Source organism: Rousettus aegyptiacus, unplaced genomic scaffold, assembly GCF_014176215.1.
Source record: "Rousettus aegyptiacus isolate mRouAeg1 unplaced genomic scaffold, mRouAeg1.p scaffold_m13_p_12, whole genome shotgun sequence".
NCBI classification, from domain to species: Eukaryota; Metazoa; Chordata; class Mammalia; order Chiroptera; family Pteropodidae; genus Rousettus; species Rousettus aegyptiacus.
In genome coordinates, this window is record NW_023416287.1 from 13,086,401 (window position 1) to 13,109,319 (window position 22,919).

The 22,919-nt window shown below is 51.3% G+C and overlaps 1 protein-coding gene and 1 long non-coding RNA gene across 24 annotated transcripts in view; one reads left to right on the forward strand and one right to left on the reverse strand.

The window, feature by feature from the left end:
- PTPRT (protein tyrosine phosphatase receptor type T) overlaps window positions 1-22,498 on the forward strand; it is a 918,720-nt gene extending 896,222 nt beyond the window's left edge. For 10 of the 18 annotated variants that reach the window (XM_016155891.2, XM_016155890.2, XM_016155892.2 and 7 more), the window contains 7 exons: window positions 1,103-1,252; window positions 2,690-2,863; window positions 5,113-5,244; window positions 16,135-16,260; window positions 17,117-17,280; window positions 20,291-20,426; window positions 21,201-22,498. In XM_016155891.2, coding sequence (XP_016011377.1) covers window positions 1,103-1,252; window positions 2,690-2,863; window positions 5,113-5,244; window positions 16,135-16,260; window positions 17,117-17,280; window positions 20,291-20,426; window positions 21,201-21,254 — 936 coding nt within the window. In that variant the 3' untranslated portion in view covers window positions 21,255-22,498. The remainder of the gene's footprint in view (window positions 1-1,102; window positions 1,253-2,689; window positions 2,864-5,112; window positions 5,245-16,134; window positions 16,261-17,116; window positions 17,281-20,290; window positions 20,427-21,200) is intronic. The other 8 variants (XM_036229395.1, XM_016155900.2, XM_016155902.2 and 5 more) reach the window with 1 other exon arrangement.
- Window positions 8,473-22,919, reverse strand: part of LOC107516291 — a 292,205-nt gene continuing 277,758 nt past the window's right edge. For 2 of the 6 annotated variants that reach the window (XR_004953605.1, XR_004953600.1), the window contains exons 6-13: window positions 22,492-22,630; window positions 20,272-20,483; window positions 19,394-19,564; window positions 16,017-16,599; window positions 12,172-12,341; window positions 11,927-12,049; window positions 11,314-11,513; window positions 8,473-10,439 (exon numbers count right to left, since the gene is read on the reverse strand). This is a non-coding gene — a long non-coding RNA (uncharacterized LOC107516291). The remainder of the gene's footprint in view (window positions 10,440-11,313; window positions 11,514-11,926; window positions 12,050-12,171; window positions 12,342-16,016; window positions 16,600-19,393; window positions 19,565-20,271; window positions 20,484-22,491; window positions 22,631-22,919) is intronic. The other 4 variants (XR_004953604.1, XR_004953601.1, XR_004953602.1 and 1 more) reach the window with 4 other exon arrangements.

The window sequence follows — 22,919 nt, forward strand, 5'->3', positions numbered from 1 at the left end:
CCCTGCTGCGGTTCTGAGCCAGCTCCCACGACCCAGTCTTTGGGCTTCTTGGTGAGGCTGCCCAAGCTGTTTTATCCATTCCCAGATTCCAACATGCAGAAGGCAGGCCCGCTGGCTGGCGCTGGACACATTATGGTCCTTGCTGGTTGGTGGGGGAGACAGACATTCAAATAGATGCATCTGGGTAAGCATTTTATATAAAGCAATGGGCCAAGTTCTACAGGATAAGAGTCACTCAACAAACATTTGCTAAGGGCTCGGAAGTAACAGCACCAACTTCTGCCTGGTGAACTTGGAGAAGTCTCGCCAGAGGAAATGGGACATTGAAGGTGTGGGAAAGGGGGAATGGCATCCAGGAGAGAACAGCAGGTGCCAGGAACTGAGAGGCAGAGGGGGCGGCACACGCTTTGGGAGCAGACCCTGAGACAAGGAGTTGGGGCAAGTGGTTAATTTGGGAGGTGATCCCAAGATACACTGGGCGGGAAATGAGAGAGGGAAGGAGAAGGGCATCAAGCTTTTTGACCGTTAAAGTGCTTTACGACCTGTGTGACGCCGAACGACTGGGGAGCCGCGGGACAGTGTGGAACATGCTCTTCCAGGTTCCCACCCGAGAGGGGCAACTTAGGTCTTCGTCCCCCAACTCTCCACCAGGCATTGCTTGAGAGCTCCCTCCTGGCGTAGTAACTGCTCAGCCCGGCTGGCTCCGCCCGCACACAGTCCAGGGGTGCCCCTAGCGCGAGAAAGAGCCCTCAGCATGAATCTCAGGTAATCGCAATCGACAGGCTTCAGCAGGTAAAGGCGAAAGCTGAAGGGACGTGAGCAGCGCACCAGGAGCACACGCCGCACGCAGCAAGTCCGCAGGCTTCTGACTTACGTCGGTGGCCGTGCCGTTCAATCTTCCACGAGGGACAAAACTCACCATAGCTCAGGCAGTCATGGATAAACACGGAAACCCGGCCCTTCGGTTTATAGGATAGAAAGTGTTAATTCCGCAGCATAAATCATCTCCATCCTTCGCAGCCACAGGGTTGCATGTGGACCCCAGAGTCTCAGGCCACCGTTCTCGCCCGGCACCCTAATCCCTCTCCCCTCGGCGTTGCAGGAGCAGTACGTGTTCGTGCATGACGCCATCCTGGAGGCCTGCCTCTGCGGCAACACCGCCATCCCCGTGTGCGAGTTCCGCTCTCTCTACTACAATATCAGCAGGCTGGACCCGCAGACCAACTCCAGCCAAATCAAAGACGAATTTCAGGTGCGAGCGCTTCCCAGGCTCAGCGGCCCGGCCCACTGCAGGGCGCTGAGCACACTCGGGGGCTGTGCTCTGCGAGAGCTGATACGTCTGTGCGTTTCAGTGTGTCTGCGCCTGCGGAATGAGTTCCAGATCATAAACGCACAGCCATGAGTGACTGAGGACCAATCACTCAGTGATGCTGACACTTGTTTTCAACTAGGATTATGTTTTTGAACTGAGGTCTTATTTAGTTCTGATCCGGTTGTGGATGGAGGGAAGTGTGTACACGCAGGTAGGCGTGAATTTCAGGCTCCTCTGTCCCTGAAGGGACTCGGGTTTTCTTGGTATTTCTGTACCATCGGAGTGTATCCTAGATCTTCACTATTCAAAGAGGGGTCTGGAGACCAGCAGCCTCGGCTTCATCTGAGAGCTTGTTAGAAATGCAGACTCTTGGGTGTGACCTGATGGAGAACGTGCAATTTAACAAGACTTCTGGGTGATTTATCTGCACATTTAAGTTTGAGAAGCACTGCCCTGGAGCACAGCTCAGGCGTAGCAGATCTATGCCTCGGATCCTGTGTGGTCAGAACGGTGGTAGTTTTGGTCTGGAGGCCTGGACGTGAAGCCAGAGTCCCAGCCCACTGTCCCAGGGTCACTGCCAGGGTCATACCTGCGTAACAGGAGCTGAGAACACGTGAGAGGAAGCAAGGGAGCTCCAGGACTTGAGGGGCTCGTGGTTCCATGCGCAGATAGCCCAGGCAGGCCGGTACCTTAATGCTCCTTCACTCAGACTTTATTGATTTGGAGTAGAGACCGAATGCTGAAATGAGGAGAGGATGGAGGACACAGACCTCTGGTGGTCGCACATGGTGTCTAGCGTAGTGGCTGGGGCACCTCAGCTTTGGCCCCACGCTTGCAAGACTTACTCTGCAGAACACAAGCCCTGAAATTTTCCACACATCCTAGAGCTTGGCCCATGGGGGTCTTTCACTCATCCAATTTTTCCATTCTCAAACAGCTTTCTCTCTGAGAAGCATGCTGGTAAAGTCATTTTCCTCATTCGATGACACTTCAGGTGATGTTTACCATGCATTAGGGCTTCCCTAACCCCGTCCCCCACCTTATGACCCCCTGGCCAACCCACCCTTTAACACAGCACTGGCCGAGATGAGCACCTTAGCCCAGATGACTGGCAGGTGCTGGAAGCTGGTGTCTGAGTCTGTGTGTGCGTGTGCGTGCTGCCCCTGTGATCTTGGCATTGTGACCGTGTCACACAGGGCCTGGAGCAGCCAGCAGGTGACAGACCTCACCAAGATGAGGAACAAGTCCTGAAAAAGGCACTGGAGGGCCAAGCTTGGGGGACAGAGATAGAGGGTTAGGCTGGGTTTGAGCATCACTGGCCCTCTGCTCAGGGCGACCATCTGAGCTACATCTCTCTTTCTACCTTTGCGCCCACAGACCCTCAACATCGTAACACCCCGCGTCCGGCCCGAGGACTGCAGCATCGGGCTCCTGCCCCGGAACCATGACAAGAATCGGAGCATGGATGTCCTGCCCCTGGACCGCTGCCTGCCTTTCCTCATCTCTGTGGATGGAGAATCCAGCAACTACATCAATGCAGCCCTGATGGACGTAAGCTGAGCCCTGCCAGGGGACGCTCCTGCTGGCATTCCAGGAGCGTGTGTTCACGTGTGTGCAGTATAAGAAATGAGGCTGGGGGGTGCACTCACACTTCTAAGCTCCTCCTGTTTGTCTTCCACTTGTCCTGACTCCCCCTCCCTGCCTTCCTCATTGAAGCGAGAATCAAACATGCTCCTGGCCTCCTCTTAGTAGGTTAGATGCTGCCTGGAGTCAAATGCCTTCTGAGAAGCTTGGATGCTGATAGTAGTCTCTTTGTCCACAGGGCATTTCTCCTGTGAGCCGTAGCTGGGGCCTTTGCCTTTCCTTAAAAAAAAAAAAAGTCCTTATCTGTATTCTAGCTCAGTCTGTGCATTATCTGGTAACCATAGCAGCTTTGCTCCCAGCAGAAAAATATGAAGTCCTCTGGGTTAATTTTTAATGTTTTCCTGGTAAAGGATGATGTTATCCATGAAATGGATTGCCGGCTGATCCCTGAAACCCGGCAGGAGCACGGATCTCGAACATATTTTCAGATAAGGCTTTGTCAGGCATACTGGCCTAATACAGCATTTATCACAGAGGCAGGGAAAAAGGAAAAAAACTAACATTCGCTGAGTGGTGGGCACCATGTCGAGCCCTGGACTTCGAGTGTCTTGTCCTGCCTGTGGCTGTCGTTACTCCCATTTTCCGGGTGAGGTGCTATCTCTAGGTGAGCCAGCTGAGAAACAGTGGAACGAAGGCTCTGAAACCCCCAGTCTTTTGACTCTGAAAGACTAAACCCCTTTGCATAGCTGGAAATGGCTCGACAACTTGCTGGCTGCACCCGGGGTTGGCCTTTAGGGAAACTAAATATTTCACAACTGGCCAGGATTAGACCGTTGGAAGACAGGACCCCCTAGTGCGCAGGCAGCACCCACAGTTGCGAGGCCATTACTTATAGATTTATTGCCACGAGGGCACGGGGAGATCACAGAATGGACAGGCGCTCTGGGGAATCTCTTTGGCAGGCGCTTCTGCCAGGATCTTCGCCTGGTTCGGGCGGGCGACCCCCTCGCCCTTCCCCATTTTCCTGCTGACTTGACTCCACCGAAAATAGCTGGGACTCCCATGGGAACCCCGTCCCAGGAAAACTTGTCGTGAACATGGGCGATTTCTCAGGTCTCGCAGATCACCAATGAAGTGGGGAAACCTTCCCAATCTTTCCAAATACCTTCTCACAGGAGACTGTAACAAACAGGGCCCAGTCGGAGCTTCGAGTGTAGCCCAGACTCACAGAGGCCATTTTCTCTGGGCCTCAGTTTCCCCATCTGCAATATGGGACTGAATTTATGTGCTTTGTTTGCCGGACCTGTACTGATGTGTCTAGCATGCCAGCCACAATGCTTGTGCCAAGGGTGAAGAACCAAGTCGGGGTGTGTCTGCCCTGCCAGTGGACTCACAGCTTGGTTCTTGCTTGCTGGTCTTTTCACATGCAAATCTCATTCAAGCTGAATGACATCATCCTTTTGGGGTTATGATTCCCATTTTCCAGATGAAGAACCTGACATTTGGAGAGATCTAATAATTTGTCAATGCTTAGCACCAAAAAAAAAAAAAGTCACTTTGCAAATGATACTTGAATGAATGAATGAATGAATGAATGGATAGATGGATGGATGAATGATTAACTTATAATGTACAAATGGCAAAGCTGGGTTTGAGCCCACATCTGCCTGAATCTAAATCCTGGGCACCTTCCACTGCCCCACTGGACACAGTGCCATTTTCTGCCAGGCCAGCTCGGTCCTCATTCCAGCCTTGGGGCAGGAGTGAGCCTCCTGCAAGTTAAGCCCCTTTGGCAGGCTTCTCTGCCTCAGGCTGAGCCCACCCCTCCTGCAGTATTGTGGGCACAGGGACACAAGATATCCCTTTTATCCCAAGAGGAGCCTTGGCCAGCAGAGCAGCAAATCTGCCTTTGGAATCTTTCATTTCATATTGTAATGATGATTATTTGCTGAGCTCCAAGACATAAATAATTTATTTGAATAATCCCTATCCGAGTGACACTTTCCTAATGAAATGTCTTAGTTTAGAGGAGAATGAGTTCATTATGAGAAGGTCCCCTTTGCCACCAGGGCACCCAGAGATAACAGAACGGCCAGGTGCTTTGTGTAATCTGTTTGGCAGGCTCGGGGGCCTCTGGCAGGCATCCTGGCCTCATCAGCATCAGAACATCGCTGATGGATGTATATTTTACGAATCCTGTGTTGTTCCTTTGTCAGAGCCACAAGCAGCCTGCTGCCTTCGTGGTCACGCAACATCCTCTACCCAACACCGTGGCGGACTTCTGGAGGCTGGTGTTCGATTATAACTGCTCCTCCGTGGTGATGCTGAATGAGATGGACACAGCCCAGGTAGGAGGAGGCCCGGCCACTGGCCTAGGGGCGCAGGCGCGCTAGGGCAGCCGTGCCCTAGAGTTGGAAGGAGAGCCCTGAGAGCCAGCACAGTGCTGCTGCTGCTGCCTAACCGAGCTGCTGTCTGCTGGGCACTGTGGCTGTGAGCACCAAGCAAGCCCATTTGGCTCCCAACAAAGCCAGGTGTCTCTTGCCAGACCCTGTCACCCCAGGCCCCTCTGTATCCCAGCAGTGACTCCCATTTGCTAGGGGCTTTGTTTGGCCCCCATTCCCCAGGGCCAAACTCTATTTTTCCATCCCCTAGGCACTAGTTATCATGCAGAGCTCGCAGAAGAGACCGCCTCCCCCAGCTCCTAGTGTCTCTAGCCCTGCGGAACATCCTGACGCCTGGCCACACCCACCCACCCTACTCCTCCCCCATGCACCCTGCTCTGGCAGAGCCTGGGGCTTGACCCTTGGACCCTTTGCCCACTGGCCACCACCCCGAGCCCTGGCTTTGTCACAGACGACCCTTGTGTCCTGCAGGCTTCATGCCTTAGCCCCACCGGGTCTGACAGTTCCAAGCATCGTGTGCCTACAACATATCATGGTACTGAGGACACAGGACATGTGTCATGGGACAGCTTCTGGAGCCCACATGCCCATGGCAGGGCAGCCATTCCTGGGTGGAGGAGGTGAGAATGGCCTCTTAGGTTCTTTGAAAAGCCATCCTTTCACTGTCTTGAAGGGAACTCAGAGTAACTCAGCACACGTCTCTGTGAGCACTGGCCTTGTGCGGCCCTTGTGTGGGAATAAAATAGAAATGGATCTGAGCTGGAATCTCAGCCCTCCAGGAGCTCACAGTTTGGCTACAGAGACAGATGAGCAAATTGTCCCAAGCTCGTGTGGCAGTGCTATAATAGAGGTCAGCAGTGAAGGGCTGTGCTGGCGGGGAACGGGGAGCAATTAATTCTGCCCAGAGGGTAAGGGAAGACTTCAAAAAGAAGGTGACTTTGGCCTTGAAGAAGGCAGCAGAGATTTGGCGTGTGGGGGATGAAGGAGCTGGGAAGAGACATTCCAAGCAGAGGGAACAGCGGGAGCCAAGGCAAGGCGGGTGAACGCATGTGGGGCTCGCCTGCAGAACAGCTCCCGGGGCACTGTGGCTGGGGCGCGGGGTAGGTCAGCAGGAAAGGGTGGCGACGCTGGAAAATGCATCAGGGCCCAGCTGGGGGAGGGCCGCCCACGCTGGGCTAAGGAGCTTGGGCCCTGGCCTGCAGCATGGTAAGTGTTTTTGTTACTGTTTTACTTTTTTAAAGACTCTTCTCTTACATGTAACAGACTCCTTTCTGCAAATACAAGTTTTCATGCAAGTCCAATATAGAAAGCAGGTACGATTGAGAGCTGCTAGTGCTGAAGTGAGGTTTGGGGGTGTGGAACTCCACCCACCTAGGCTTTTGGCTCCTCCTGGTGCCCTCAGAGAGTCGGCCACTCTGGGTACCTTCGTGGAACCCCTGGGGTACCCAGGAGCACAGTTAGAAAATACTTGTTGTACAGGGAGGAGAGAGATTGAAGAAGTTAAGCAGTGGTGTGGCAGAGTGCCTGTTAGAAAGGCGAGTCTGGGGACCAGTGAGGAAGGAAAACCTGGAAACCACGAGATCGAAGAGGAGACTGTTGCAAATGCACAGAAAATAAAGGGATGATCTGAACTGAGGAGGTGGCCAGGAGGTGAGAGAATTGGGGTTGGATGTGAAAACGTGGCCAGAGTTAAGGTCCCCGGGTTTGAGGAGCAGTTGGGTGTGGAAGGTGAATGAGGATAAGATACGGATGGTGCCAGGGGATCCGGTCTGGGCAGTCGAGCATCTGAAGATGCACCTGGCCAGGAAGGGGAATGCAGGGGGCAGTGGGAGAGGAAGCAGGAAGGTTGGGGAGGGCAAGAGAGGAGCAGATAATAGAACATGAAATTGAATGCAACTTGGGTGTGCATCTGAGAGACGTTAAAGAGGGATGCTGCTCATTCATTCAACCTTATTTATGGAGTATCTGCTATTTGCCAGAAGCAGTCCTAGGTGCTTGGATTGCATTAGTACGTGAGATGGAAAAAACAAAACAGAAAACTCTCATCTCTCCCGCAACTTCAATCCTAAAGCAGGGAAGACAATCAACAAAGACATACATTCTATAATGTCCTCAACTGTATGTTAAAAGGTGACGGGTGCATGGAAAAAGGAACATAAGAGGGCCAGGTAATGAAGATGGCAGAGCTGGTTTAAGGCACGGGATGCTACTGTAATAGAGTGATCAGGGCAGACTCTACCAAGGTCACGTCCGAGCACAGGCTTGGAGGAGGTGAGGGAATGAGTCACGTGAGCATCGCAAGGAATTGCGTGCCGGGCTGAGAGGACGACCCGCAGCAAGGCCTCGTAGTGGGCGTGACCTGGCCCATTCGAGGAGCATCTTGGAGGCCACCGAGACTGAAGCAGAGTGTGTGTGGGGACAGCGGCGGCAGGTGACGCGAAGACGCAGCAGGACCAGGTCAGGGAGGGCCTTGGAGAGGCCACACGAGGAAATGTGGGTTTTACCCAGAGAGAAATGGGGAGTCACTGATGGATTTTTGAGGAGAAAAGTGACTTGAACAAGTAATTCAATTTTTTTTCCTTAAAAAAACAAAAAAGCATTCCTCTGACTATTGTGTTAATAGACGGTTGGTGCAGGAAGGGGGAGGGTGGTTGCAAAGAGCGGAAGCAGAGAGAACAGAGCGGAGGCGAAGGCGGTCAGCCAGGTGACAGGTGATGGCGGCTTGCACCTAGGTGGCAGCAGTGGAGTAGGTTCTGGATGTATAAGATAGATCCAACAAAATATGCTGACTGTTGGAATATGGAAAGTTAGAGAGAAAAACAAAACCAAAAAAAAAAAGGATGACTCTAAGCGCTTGGGGTCCAAACAACAGACAGCTGGAATCCGAGATAATCATGAAATTAAGTGGATTTCTGTAAAACAAAGACCCCTGCCAAATTCCAGAGTCAGAAGGCATTACCACCCTGTTCCTTTGCCTCAAAAAGTAAAATAGTGAACCCTGCTTTATGAGTCCAGGAGCGAAGTAGAGCCAAAGGAAGCCCATTTGCTGTTCCTTTTGCAACGTCCCTTTTTGTAAAACCAGAGCTCAGGCACAGAAGAGGATTTTCAAAGAACCTCACTGTAGGACATACAGAGAAGCAAGGGTCAAGGTCATTGGCTAGAGCTTCCCTCTGCACACGGGCCCTGTGTGAATGAAGATCTTTCAGCCCCAGATGTTGCTACAGCCTTTGAGAATTGATTCTCTAAATGCAAAAACATCAGGCCCTGAGGTTGGCTGCCATATGCAGCTGGCAAGCCTCCCCGAAAATCGGCAGATGAATAGAGCACTTGCTGATATAAATATCATCACCACAACAGCTGGGCGCCTTGCGAAAATAAACAATGACACAGCGTGAGCATCAGAAAAGCCGCCCTCGGCACCTGGAGGGGTGGCTCTTTGAAGTGGCATCAGAATTTGTCTGCCAGTGTGCCCATGCCAAGGCAGCCAGCCCACAGTTACAGCCAGCCCAGCCACACAGACAGTTCAGCCTTAGGTCCTCAACTCCTTAGATTGCTCCCAAGAGGACCGAGGTCACATCCTGAGATTTGACTGAGGACTGTGATGGCTCATGCTGGCAGCTGTGGCCAGGCTTCCTATAAATTGCAGCAAAAGAAAGTTGAAGAGTGGATGAGAGATCTCAGAGTGCTTTATTTTCTTGCACAGCTGGCTAGATCGTCCGCCTGTGCACAGAATCCTGTACTACTTCATCCAGTCGGCCATCCCCAGCCACAGATATTCTCCTATTCTCCACAGTGGCTGCCGTCCAACGATAATTATGAGCGGTGGGAGCTCAAGATAAAGACTCTCAAAGCAACTACATTCAACCTTGGAGATTTTTCTAGCTCTGCTGGATTCCAAAGGCCTCTGGCCAGATTAGTGGGGCAAAATTCTAGAACCACAACATCTGGCAAATGACACTGTGGTTTCCGATGGGCGCACCAGAAAGAAAGAACATTTTCAATCACGCCCAAGAGTTACTGAGAAGACCTTTTCCATCTCTGTGGGCTCTATGGTTAGGCCAGAGTCCATGGGGTGGATACAACAGGGAGAAGCCCTCTTCCTAGTCAGAAGCCCTCTTCCTGGCCCTGCCGCCCCCACCATATTGTCTAGAGAGCTCAGGAGATCCTCCGTCCCAGCTGTGGGCTACATGGCGGGCAAAATCATGCCCCTCACAAAGATGTCCACCTCCTAAGCCCTAATCCCATGGATGTGTTATCTTACGTGGTAGAAGGGACTCTGCAGATGCGATGAAGTTAAGGATCTTGAGATGTGTAGATTGTCCTGGGTTATCCAGGTGGGCCCAATATTAGGGTCTTCATAAGAGCAGTGAGGAGGATCAGTCAGCGGAAGGTCATGTGACGACGAAAGCAAAAATTAAAGTGTTCTCCAAACACCTTCAATATTTTCCTATCTTCCCTCCATGGACCTGCTATTTTGAAAGCTTTTATTTCCCAAACTGTATTTACCAACTGATAATTTGTTTTCTTGTATTTCTTCCATAAATATAACTGCCCCGATGGACTTCTGCTCTGCAGGCCATGTGCAGAGCTAATACAATGAGATGCTCTGATTCTAGCCAAAGCCAGAGAGTCGCCATCCCCCACTCTGGGACAGAACCCCTTGGGTTCTTCAAGACTTTGGAGAGAGCTCATGGCTTCTCCAGCCATCTTTAAGGACCCCATTTGGGACACTGCTGAGGTGACCCAGGGCCACTCCCCCTGGTTGTGGAGGCCACAGGGGGCTGAGACCCAGGGGTAGGGATCCGTCCAACGGCCCACGGCCCACCTCTGACTCAGGCCAGGGGCCCCCGGCCAGGGATGGTAAAGACCTCTGCTGCCATTTACACGACAGGAGTTCCAGAGTCCAGTGCCTAATAAACAGACTTGCTAGTACCTGGGTATCCGGAGCAGGAAGGATTGTTCCTTAGTTTTAAAGCTGAGACACCCAGTTCTGAGACTCCCGCTGTGGAAAGGTGGACGAGGGCGGGGCCAAGAGAGATGCATTCCCACGTAGCTTCTGGAAGTGAGAGGGGCAAGCTTGTCATCCTTCCAGGAGAAGAGCAGGGGTGATATTGCAGAGATATCTTTTCCTGTCATCGTGCCTGCAGGGCCAATAGTAAGCACTGATATCCCTATTTTGTATCTCGGCTTATGAAAACACAGCCTAACATGCTAGCAAAATACACAGAACCTCTCGTCTGCGTCCAACAAGCCTCAGGTCTGACTTTGCAAGGGGCCGTCTTTCTGTCACTGCAGTAGTGGAGGTTTCAGTAGCCTAAGAAGTCTGGGGCTGCGACAGCCAAGGTCAGGTTCTGGCCTTGCCATGTACTTGCTCTGTTGCCTTAAGCCAGTGTCTTAACTTGCCCAAGTCTCATGTTATCATCTATTAAATTCATGTAACCGTGATGCCAGCCAAGTTCACTCTGTCTTTGAATATTTAAATACAATGGGCTCTTTCCTATTCCCATTCCCCATCCTGTGGGAAAAGTCCACTGTCCACCCCCCCAAATTTCCAGGAATTCCAAAGGAGTCCTGGCTTCATATTCGCTTCCAAGGTCCAACTCAGGCTTTACTGGGGGCAACGCAGGCATCACATCCCAGAAAAGCCTGTGATGTACGCCGAGCCTCACACACCCCCGTTCCTAAGCCCCACCCGGCCTCCTCAGCGCTGGAGGGCAGCAGCACATCCACCCACCCTGTGGCCCAAACCACTTTCTTCCTCTCTCTACCTCTTCTCTCACTCCTCTTTCCTCAGCTTCCACCCCTTCCCCAAAATCGTTCCTTCCTTAAGTTGCATAGTTCGGCTGTCTCGTTAATGCCTCTTTCTAAAACCTGCCCTAAGCTTTTGCCTCCCACCCACCCTACCTTCCTCTGTAGATTTTCTCCTAAACTCCCGCCCTTCCTTCCTAGAAAGAAACTGTGATAGAGCGGTCGTAAGTAAGGGCCCCCCCACTTCATGGAGCTGGCACGATTCACCTCTATGGAGAGACTAGACGAAAGAGAGAGGCACGGATGTGTCTGATGACCGTCCGAGTGTCCTTTCCTCCTCTGTCCCTTGCTTTGCATCCACCGCTTCACTCACCGTCTATCTTCCTTAACAGGCCACAGTGTTAAAGCCATTTCTATGTTTTTGGCTCTTTGTAGAATCTATTTAGAGGAATTGTATAATCACTGATCTGAAATTTAAAATGAATTCAGGTGAGACTCTTTTATATTTTTCCCTTAAAAATACTAATTCCCTTCATCTTTGGGTGGTCTGGGATTGGTCCCCACCCCCCCACCCATGGATCAGAGAGACCTTGATAATGTCCTTAATTTCCAACATCGTGATATTTCTTGGCTTTTCCACTGTATCAAAGTATCATTTAATTAACAAAAGGCATAACTAAGGTGCACTGAAATCTGCTTTTAAATCGTGTACTCCCAAAATAGGCCATATGTTAGTTTTCATTCAACTCATCAGCGCACATTTATTCCAGAGACTAACAAGCTTTCTGATTCCATCAGCAAAAAAATAAAGAAGGAAAAAAAAAAGATGTTTACCAGTGGAGCTACCTTTGTGTGTGTTACATCTCATGTGTGAACTTACACCCCCAGAGGACAGCTTTTCACGGCCCAAACAGCTGTGGCGAGCACTCGGCGGAATAATGTGTGGCAGCTGTTCCGGGGCTGTCCACACAGACGTCGCGACTTTCGGTTGGTTTAACTCGCTCTGACAATGAATAACAAAAACTGCTCAGCTTTTCCAGAAGACGCGTGGCCATTTTCTAAATCAGCAGCAGCACCTGGACCGGCTTCCTCCCAGGTGTGGTCATCGGCACCGCGTGTGTGTACCTGCAGTGGCGACGCCCCTTCGGGCAGTGATGGGCTGGGCACCCCGCCCCAGACTGCTGCTTGAGAAGGGACGGTACTCAGATGCGAGGTGGGAAAGGGCTGTTGGTCCGGGCTCCAGGCTGTAGGATTCGAATCAATTCTTGGAGACAGCCATTTCGAAAGTTTTCCATCTAAGCAAGAAAATAACCAAAGTTACACCGAATGACATATGGCCCCAGGTCAGCTGCTTCCTCATGGTTTTAGAGAGTTGAGTGGGCTCCTGTGAACTCCCCGTTTCCAGGGTCTTAAGAAACCATAAGCCCCCATCCTCAGGATTTCTATAAACTGCTGATGTTCATGCGTTCATGGTCTGGACCCTCAGACCACATATGTGGTCTCTGCTCCATTTCTCTGTCCCCCACCCAGGAAGCCAAGCTAGTTCCATGCCACGCATGCTGAGCACTGTGCAAGTTATGATAAATTTACTGAGCATTTAGGAAGTGAGGAAGGGGGTCACGGGGCATGGCGATTCACCTCTGACCCCTTTCACTGGTTCCATTACACTTCCAACCCCCTCTCCATCTCCTGGGTCTCTCCCACAGACAACCCACGGGTCTCGCTCCTTTCCCCTGCACAGCACTGTACCCCAACAGCTCCCCAAGCTGGCCGATCAGGAATTTTCACAAGGGCAGGTCTTTGGGTATTATCCTAAAGAGAAATTTTCATAAGAGCTATTAAGTGGAGGTGGGGGGGGGGAGAAACTTCCCTTTATCCATTTGTTTGGGGGACCCCCCCCATTGCCTAATAATCACAGCTCACTTTTACTGAGTCCTCACTAGTTACAGATCCCTGTGCTATGTAGACACATTAAGGTTCACAGCCACTCGTAACTCAGAGAAGCGAAAAGACTTGCCAAGTCACTCGGCTGGAAAGTGGCAGTGCGGGGATTTGAACTCAGGGCTCTTCAAGCGGGACCCCCAAGACCTTTTGCTACACTGTCTACAGAGCCAAAATGGTGGTGCCCATCGAGGCGCAACCCCAGCACCTGGACACCAGGACGGCCTTGAGCTAAACCGTAGAGGACATTTCTTGTTGGTGAGAAGCATTTCCGAGCCCCACAGGGTCACTGGGAACAGAACACTTGGCGTCCCCCTTCTTTCCGTTCCCTGTGGCTAGAAGATGTGCGGCACCCTGGGCTGTGAGGAGACCCCGATGCCCCTTGACAGCCTGAACACATCTGCCCACCCGTCACCCGGGTGAGTGTCACCCAGGCCACTGCTGCTGTGATCTCACGAATCAGGGAACGGGCGTGAAAGGATGGCTCTGGTTCGGGATTAGAAGGACCCAGCAACTTCCCCAGCCCTCCGGGCACTATGAGAGAGTGACCTGGAAAATCGAATGTGGAGAAGTATCCCAAGTATAGGAGTCTTGTTTGAGGCACAATAGAACCTATTAGCTTGAGAAATTGGTCTGGAAATTTTATTAAAAGAGACAAATCATTCTCCAGACTAAAAATATTAGGGGTAATAGATTTTCTCTGATGCCTCAGACCCATGTACCTCATGCCACAATCACAGCCAACCTCTGGCCAGGCTAAATTCAAGGCAGGTGATAAAGGCAAGGATTCTTTTTTTTTTTTTAATGGGCAGTTTTGACGAATTTCTCAGGCCAGCCGCAGACTTACCTGTCTCAAACCCTCATTACTGGAAAGGGTGCAAGGTAGAAGAGGCAATAGCAAAGAGAAATGAAGCTCAAATTCTGGATTCGTCATTCCTGCACAACGCAGATGATTGTCCAGCCGCAGAGGCCCCTGTGACCAGCCCCCGACCCCCCCCCCCCCCACACACACATGCATTAACGTGCTCAATTAACCCCCAATGGAGGTGCTGGGAAAGCAAGTACCACCACATTAGGAAACTTAACCTCGCACATCTTTGCTGTTTCAGACAGGTGGTAGGAAGAAGAATCAACATTATATGTCAGCTGTTACTATATTGTTACTTTTGTTGAGCACTGATAGGTTCAATAGTACTACGAATCACTGGGATTTAGTGGGTGCTTGTTCCAATGCCTGGCACTGTGCTAGGGATTTTGCTGATGTGCATTATCTTCTTCATCCTCTGAACAAGCTGAAAGTTGGCAAAGCTTCTCTGTGAAGGACCAGATGAGAAATAGTCTAGGTTTCACAGGCTATGTGGTCCAGCTACTCAGCTCCGCCATTGTGGCTTGAAAGCAGCCACGGACGGTACATAAATGAATAAGGACGGCTGCTTTTCAAGAATAGACCGCACTTACAAAATCAGAGCCAGCCAGGTTTGACCTGTGGGCCACAGTGTAAGCAGTGTTCTCTCTAAGCCGGAATGTGGGTTCCACAGCCAAGAAGGTGGGAGACACATGCTTTTCTCTTCCCTACATCCTCCCTCCTCCTGGCTCTTCCATTCTGGTTCTAGCTCTGGAGGAGAGGCAGGATGAAAGATGTTCGGCATGTAACTGTCCCGGGTGAGTTGGCTGTCAACAAGGGGACCCCAGTCGTTTTCATGGAAATCCTGCATCTGCGGCAACTGAGGCGGCCCCCCACCAGATTTCCGTGGGTCGCCTCAGACCGTCTGACTCCTCGTCTGCCAACCCAGTGTCGGCTGTGGCAGACCCCACTGATGAGAGACTCAATCCCAAGCTGCTCTCAGGAGCGTCGATGGGTCTTCGTGAATCTCAGCTCCATCCTCTGTGCAAACCCCAGATGGAGGATCTTTCTAAACATGGCTTGTCTATGCTGGGGTGGTCCCTGACATGCTTGCATCCTCAATCTTAGCTCTCCACTGTGTCCCAATTATGGGGCCTGAATACCTGGACAGTGTCCACCTCCGTGCCCCTTGGGAACCAGAAATTTGAGGAAGCATGCCCTGCCCGTGTCTGAGCCGCGACCCCGGCCACTACCTCAATATTCCTTCTCCATCTAAAGTCATCTAATGGCTCAGCGTATACAGAGGAATGAAGGCTCTGTCTCTCCTTCCTCATGATACTATAAACCTGGAGAACAATTTGTGATCTTAGCCCAGGGTTTCTCAGTCTCTGTACTATTGATACTTGGGGCTGGATTACTCAGGATGGAGGGAGGGGGACTTTGTGCTGGAGGAGGTTTAGCAGCATCCTGGCCTCTACTCGCTAGATGCCCATAGCAACCCCCAGGTGTGACAATCAAAAACTTCTCCAGACATTGCCAAATGTCTCTGGGTGACAAACAAGCCTCTTTGGCTAAGAACCATTTTCTTAGGTTGAGGTCAACCGTTGCCTTTGCTGTCAGCTGTAAGTTCTAATTCCCAATTAATTCCAGAAGACCAGGAAAGACCACCGGCAAGATCTCACATATTACATTACCCTTTGGTACAAGGTCGGCATAATTGTCCCCCTTTTACACATGAGAAAACTGAGGCCTGGGTCACACAGCTAGTAAACAGCAGAGCTTAGATTTGGACCAAATCCTGTCTGATGCCAAAGCTGATACATATTTTAAAACTGCCCACGATCTGATCAAGAAATGAACACTGTGAAGGTTTTCCTGGAATGGGGAAGTTTGCCACGATTCACATTAGTGAAAAGGGGCCTAGAGACTGTACCTGCCCTTCCCTTGGAGCGTTTCCATCTAATCGTGACAGCGGCCGTTCAAGGTAAATATTATTCTCCCCATTTTACAGATGAGGAAACCGAGGCCCGGCAAGTCTAACAAATGGTGTGAAATCATCATGGCAAAGATTTTTAAGGCTCATATCTCTGTTCAGAGCTTTACCTTGTCAACAACACCCCCCCCCCCCAAAATAAAAACATTGGGTGGCTGCTCCCCAACAAGGAAGCTGAGTCTAACTTCCTACCTGAGACTCCACCTCTCTAGCCGGTGTGCTCCGCAGACAATAGGAAAGGCTCTGTGATAAGTGAGAACGACGCCCCCTGACCTTGGCCTCTTCCTGTGACCTCTTTTCCTTGTCCCAGCTCTGTATGCAGTACTGGCCCGAGAAGACCTCCGGGTGCTACGGGCCCATCCAAGTGGAGTTCGTCTCCGCCGACATCGACGAGGACATCATCCACAGAATATTCCGCATCTGTAACATGGCCCGGGTAAGCGTGCGGCCGCCATGGCTTCTCGTGCCCCTCCTCCCCGAAACGGATGGGGGCGCGCTGGCCCGAGTCTGTGCTGCGCTCGCCCGATCATCTCCCCTCTCGTCCTTGGGAAGGCGATGCCTCTGCCGATTCCAGCTCCAGGCCCGGCAATGGCTCTGACACACAGAGACGCACTGCGCGGGGCGACATCCAGCTCGCCATCTGCCTGTTTCCTGACACACTTGCTGCTGTGTAGACAAAACTCCTCAGAAATTAGCGCTTTCCCACTGCGTCGCAGTGTTCTGGCATGAGTCGACGCAGCCCTTTAATTGCATCCAGTCAGCTCTGGGCTAGACCCTGGGAACACCACCAAAATGAAGCATAATTAGCTGCTTTCATGAGGAATTCACTGGCTGGGTGGAGGAGACCTGGGTGGGAGGGAGCAGGGGAGCACCCCATGAGATGGTGGCTGATTAAAGTGGCTCTGGCCCTTACTGGCGACCCGGGATGAACAGAACTCCGTCCCGGACCTCAGAGTCTGCTATCGAACGGGAACACGAGATGCGTCCTGGCACGTGAACCCCAAGGAGAGACATGAATTCTGCCTGGTAGTGCCAGCGAAGACTTTCCCTGGAGAAAGGGACATTTGAATGGGTTTGGAAGATGGAGTGAGTGTTTTGCAGGTCAAGGGTAGGGGGCAGGGGGCTCACGGCAGGAGTATCAGTGTACATAAAGCCGTGGAGAGGAGTAAGGCTCTCCCCATGACGACATGGCTTGGATGCCCTTTAGTCTGGCTTCCACTGCGATGCTGCAGCCCCCAGGGCACCCCCCAGCTTCCCCAGCTGAACGGCCCTGACGCCCTCTCTGTTCTCAGCCGCAGGATGGGTACCGCATCGTCCAGCACCTCCAGTACATCGGCTGGCCCGCCTACCGGGACACGCCCCCCGCCAAGCGCTCCCTGCTCAAAGTGGTCCGCCGGCTGGAGAAGTGGCAGGAGCAGTATGATGGGAGGGAGGGACGCACCGTGGTCCACTGCCTGTGAGTACTAAGGAGGGGTCCCCGGGCCACAGGGTGGCGGGTGATAGGGCATTCTCGAGGACGCCACTGGCCACAAACACCAGACCTAGGCATGCCTGGCCGTACCACACCTCAACACCCCTTAAAGCCCCATGGGAGTGCATTCAAGGAGCTACAATCCTTTAATGGATTGGGGTGGCCAGTTCATTGCCCTGAACTAACACTATATATTTATGGATGCGAAACCTGGTGGCCCTTCTACAAGTGTGTGTGGGAGGGGGTACATAGTGCTCTCCAGGGCTCCCCCAAGGGAGTATAAGCCCCACCCTCCAACAGGAGGCCTACTACGTCCTGTTAGTCACATGAGAGCTCAGGATGAAGTGGGTTCCACCGACTAGATCCAACTCTATTATTTCCTAAAGAAGAAAAGGAAGAAAGGGGAATGCATTGATTAAGTGAGCTTGATGCCAGACAATTTCAATGAATCACCTCATTCCATCTGTGAGGTAGATATTATGTGAGAAAACAGAGCCACAGAGTACTGAATCAGGCAGTGAAGAGAGGAGCTTTGATTTGAAGCCAAGCTAACATGCTGTCCGTTAACCCACACTGCCTCTGACTGAAGCAAGGGACTCACCCACCATGTCTGCCTGTTGGGGCATCTATTGCTATGGGCAGAGTGACATGGAGAGCCTGAGGGGAAGGCACTGCCCTGACGGGCTGACCAATGGATGTGAAGGCCCCTGGGAACGCTTTCTCCCAGGGTGCAGTAGGCTCAGGCCAGCTGTGTTTATACTTCCATTATTGGGGTGAACTGGAAGCTTTAGCTCCTATCTTGGAAAGGGCACAGCTGGGCACAGGGGTTCCCAGTCCAAATAGACGCTGACGTCATCTGCAGCGTGGAGGTCAGACCCTTAGAGGACTATGGCTGACAAACTATCATCAAAGAAATCACTTAATTTTGTAGGCCTCTGTTTCCTCATCTGTCTACAGGGGATGTTGAATTAGCTCATCTTAAGACCCTCTGGTGCTCTGAAATATTTAGAAAATAAACACGATTTATTTACCAAAATACAGATTTGCAAGATCATGATAGGAAGTACGCAAATGTTCTAAATGTCATTACTTCAAAGAGTATGTGTCAGAGTCTATCACAGGAGCATAAAGTGACCACAGAGAAGGGTTCTGCAGAGATCTCGGACCCAGAATAAATTGGCAGCCATAGCAGCTAGGTGTGGAGCATCCGATTCACAGTCATTCAGTCTGCTTCTTAGAATGTTAAAATGATTTGGGAAGACGTGATTGAGAGGGCCTCCCTCTTTTAAAATGTTGTGTTAAAGGGAGATTGAAACACTGTCTTGCTTTTTTGCCGAGTAAAGATTTGTGGAGCCAGTGGAGGCATTAATAACACCTTACTGAATTCAAAATTGAGTTCCATTTTTTTCAAAACCAGCTTATCATTCCCACTCTTTCAAATAGGTGGTGCACGCACATGTCAGAAACATTGGAGAGCTTAGGGGGAGGTTACACACACACACACACACACACACACACACACACACACACACACACAGCTGAAGGGCCACCACCTATAGCAATCTTCCCTTCCCAAAGGATGCAAAGCACAGAACGGAGTCCAGGAAGATGCTGTGAATTGTTACACGTCACGTTGGTGGGTGACGTCAGCCAAGCCAAGCTGGCTCCGCCACATTCCGCAAACTGGCAACTGGTGCCCTGCCAGCTACCCCCTGCTCCCCCAGTTCTCTCCCGCCCACTCAAGGAGCCTCGGCTGTAGCACAGAACCACACCCATCCCATTGGGGTCTCACTCCGCTGAGCCCTGAAACGTCTGTGTCCATCCACCTCTTCTTCTTGGACTCTCCTGTTCTTGCTCCAGAAAATACTAAACTCTTCTTCCTGGGGGTCCCTTCCTACTCTTTCCCATGCACCTGGTTTTCAGCCTGTTCCTTTGCAGGAGTACTTTTTTATCTGAGTCTCCCCTAGGCAAGATGACCAGCAGTTTGAACCAAAGAAAGTACAGGGGTGTCCTTCGATCAGCAGGGACTATCGTATTTGTAGGGACCAGATACGAAGATGCAGGCACTGGCCAGTGAATGGAGAGCAACTGTCTGTACCTGAAACATCTGGTCGTTGGATGTCCTGTAGACATAACATCTGAGAGACTGACTGAGTGCCTTAGTTTCCATCCAGATGTTCTTTAGACACAGACCATTACATGAAATCATTAGTTGCTCTTGGCAACACGCCCAGGAGTTCCAAATCAGGCAGATTCCTAAAGGGACTTCCTGTAAAGCGTTGAAGGGTGTTACCATGAAATATGACTTATGGAGCATCAGAAAGGAGTGACAAAGAGATGACCCTGCCAAGAGTCCTCTGCCTCTACTCTCCAGATCCGTAGGGTCTTGTTTAAACCAGAGTGTACAAATAGAGATTTACTGCTTCAGGGTATAGCATCTCAGACCCACCCCAGCCTCTGCCCACAAGGTCTAGGCTGGCTGACCCTAGGCTAACAGAGAAGTCTCCGGTACTGCCGTCCTTCGTGGATGCGAAGGATTGGGAGGGAAATCACATGCAACCTTCCACTGGTGTCATTGGATGGGTAGGAGGACCCAGAGCAAAAGCTTTTGGACAAGGATGCAGGTGCCATGTGAACAGAGAACCATGTGGCCTGGAAGGTTGGCTCAGTGGCCAGGGGTGATGATAACATGCTCCTAGAACCAAGGAAACATCAAGCTAATTAAACTCTCAAAGCTCATCTAATTCAACCCCTCTATTATGTAAATGGAAACTTGGGGCTCAGACACAGAAAGTGACTTACCCAAGGTCAAAAGCAGGTTCATGGCTCACATGGGATTCGAACTACAGCTCATGACTCAGGCTAAGGCTTTTGCCATTGCTGTACCTTGTGTTTGCCAGGGCACCTGCTCCTCATCACTGCTGATATGGCTTTAGGATCAGCAGGTACCTAGGTGTACCCCGGAATCTGGCTTACCTCTTCGCTCTGTGTTTAGAAACGGGGGAGGCCGCAGCGGAACCTTCTGTGCCATCTGCAGTGTGTGTGAGATGATCCAGCAGCAAAATATCATCGACGTGTTCCACATCGTGAAAACGCTGCGTAACAACAAGTCCAACATGGTGGAGACCCTGGTGAGTGTCCCGAGGATTATTCTCCCATAGCCAGCAGGTGACTCTAGTTCCCTTGGCCTGGAAAAAAACAAACAGACAAACAAAAAACAGCATCAAATAGTAAAAACGCTCAGCATCTGGGTGCTTACCGAGCACCTGCAGTCCACGCCCTTTGCCCTCATGGCGACCTGCTCTGCTCCCCTCCCTCCCGGCCTCCCACTTCTCTTTCCTGCAGGGCAGTCCAAATCTTAATCCTGGTGCAGCCCACTTCGTTTTACTTCCTTCCCATTGTTTAGGAAAGTACCATCAATTCAGGCTGAGAGGAGGGGATTCTGGATTAGTAGGGTGTGAACTACATTTGCAATTCAGTCCAATCCTACATGCTAATCGCCTTTTACAGTATAAAGTATCAGCATAGGACACTGTGGTGAAAGGGAAGGAAAGAGACTGGGCAGGCAAAGTCCCAGCTGATAAGACCTGCTGCAGTGATGGAGATGGACCGCACACATGGACCTTTAACACGAGTCTTTAAACCTACTCTAAGTGTGGTCCTACCTAACGTCTGGTCCACAGACCAGCGCACTGGCGTTGCATGGGAGCTTGGTGGAAATACAGAACCCCAGGCCCCCCTCTAAATCTCCTGAATCAGAATCTGTGTGGATAACTTTGAGTTGACTGTTCACATCATGTAGATATAGCTTTCTCCAAAGTCTGTATCTCTAAACTAAATGCGTTTTCCCATTCCTTTTTATTTCTCCCTTGTCTCCCCTTCTCCCTCTCTGCCTCTCCTCTCAGGAACAGTATAAATTTGTATACGAGGTGGCGCTGGAATATTTAAGCTCCTTTTAGCCCGATGGGACAGGAAACCTGCTGGAGTCCAGAGGTGGCTGCAGCCAGGGCCCCTTTTCTGTGGATGGCAGGGACTGGGCTCAGGGGCTACGAGGCGGCACCCTGCCCAACTCCATGGAGAATACTGGTGGTGCCGTGGCCGTGGTGGGCTCTGCACCTTCTGAGGGTCTCCTGTAGCTGTGGGGGATGTGGCTCTGAAAGGCCCAGGCTTCCCTTCCACACCCAACTAGCCACAGCCATGGGCCACGTACCCATAACAAGGCCCCAGATTTCTCGGTTCCCTGACCTCTTGCTTTGGCTCTTTCCAAGTGTGTGAACCTCATGGCAAGCCCGACTGTGAGGGTGCTGGGAGTGCAGGCTCAGCAGCACCTCCCAGTGGGTGGGGGGTGTATCTGCTCCTCCTCCACGCTGTCACGGAGATGACTGGGTTCTTGGGGTCCCTGTTCTGCTCCCCCCCTGCAGTCTCCTTCAGTGACCTCTGGCACCAGACACCTAGATCTGAGGATGCTCCCTGAGACCACAACAGAGGCCCCCGGCCTGCCACCTAACCTGCATGGAGCTTGGCCCACCACCATTCTGTACCCCTCCCCCAGCCTGGGCCTTGACCTTCTGTCATTCACTAGCCAGCCTGCTGTGTCTACAGCAATCTCTGATAAAGGTTTTCTTTGCTTTTCTGTGGTCAGTGAGAGGGGGTGGAACTGTAGGGAACCTGGCTGCTCCCCCCTTGTCTTTGTGAAAGGGGGCCACCACCCTGAGACAGGGCTCTTGCTGACCTTGTGTCCCTTGGGTGGCAGGATAAGATTTAATTATTTTCCAAATTATTTCTTGGGGGAGGGGAAGGTGTAAAATCTTAGTTTCTTATGTCAAAAAAAAAAAAGCGAGGAATGAAGTTTGGATATGTGGCTATAAGTAAAATCTCTCTGGCCTATAATCTTTCCCGGGAATGTCCTTAAAAGGTCCCACCCTGGGACAGCACATTGAGCAAGGGAGAGATGGGCTCGTCTGAGGACAGTCCCTTTGGTTTCTGGGACAGATAGAGCATCATCATTGAGCATAATCTTGGATCTCCAAATTCAAACTCCTAGAGAACCCTAGCAGTCATCTTGAAAAAGGCTATTGTGGACCCAGTTATCCTTTGGTTTAAAATAGGCCAGGAGGACCACAGCTGAGAAAAGAGGGTCTTGCCCAAAGTATAGGTGAGTCGATGGCAGGGGACCAACACTTGCTAGGCACCTACTGTATGCCAGGCGTGGCGTGGTCCACGTGCCCTCTCACGCAACCTTAGAACCCCCACGGGAGATCCGTGGACCTTTCATCATCTCCGTGTTACGACTGAGGAAACCGAGGCATCACCCTCCGCGATGAAATTCTGGGTTCTGAAAAAGGCAGATAATGGCAATGAGACTTATTTTCCTTGCTTCCTTCACCCTTTCTCAGCCAAGCAATTCTTTTATGGAGGGAAAATAAGGCCTGACGCTTCTCAGCAGAGAACTTCACAAATGAAAATTTAATTCTTTCTTTCTGATGCCAGTTCTTCTGGGAAACCCAGAATTTCAGATCTATGTTAGTACCTTATTCCTGGCTCCCCAGGAAAGCTAGTCTCATCTTAGCTTTAATTTCTTAGCCAGTGAAAACGATCCCCTGTGCCCTCAGGCTGTGAGGTCC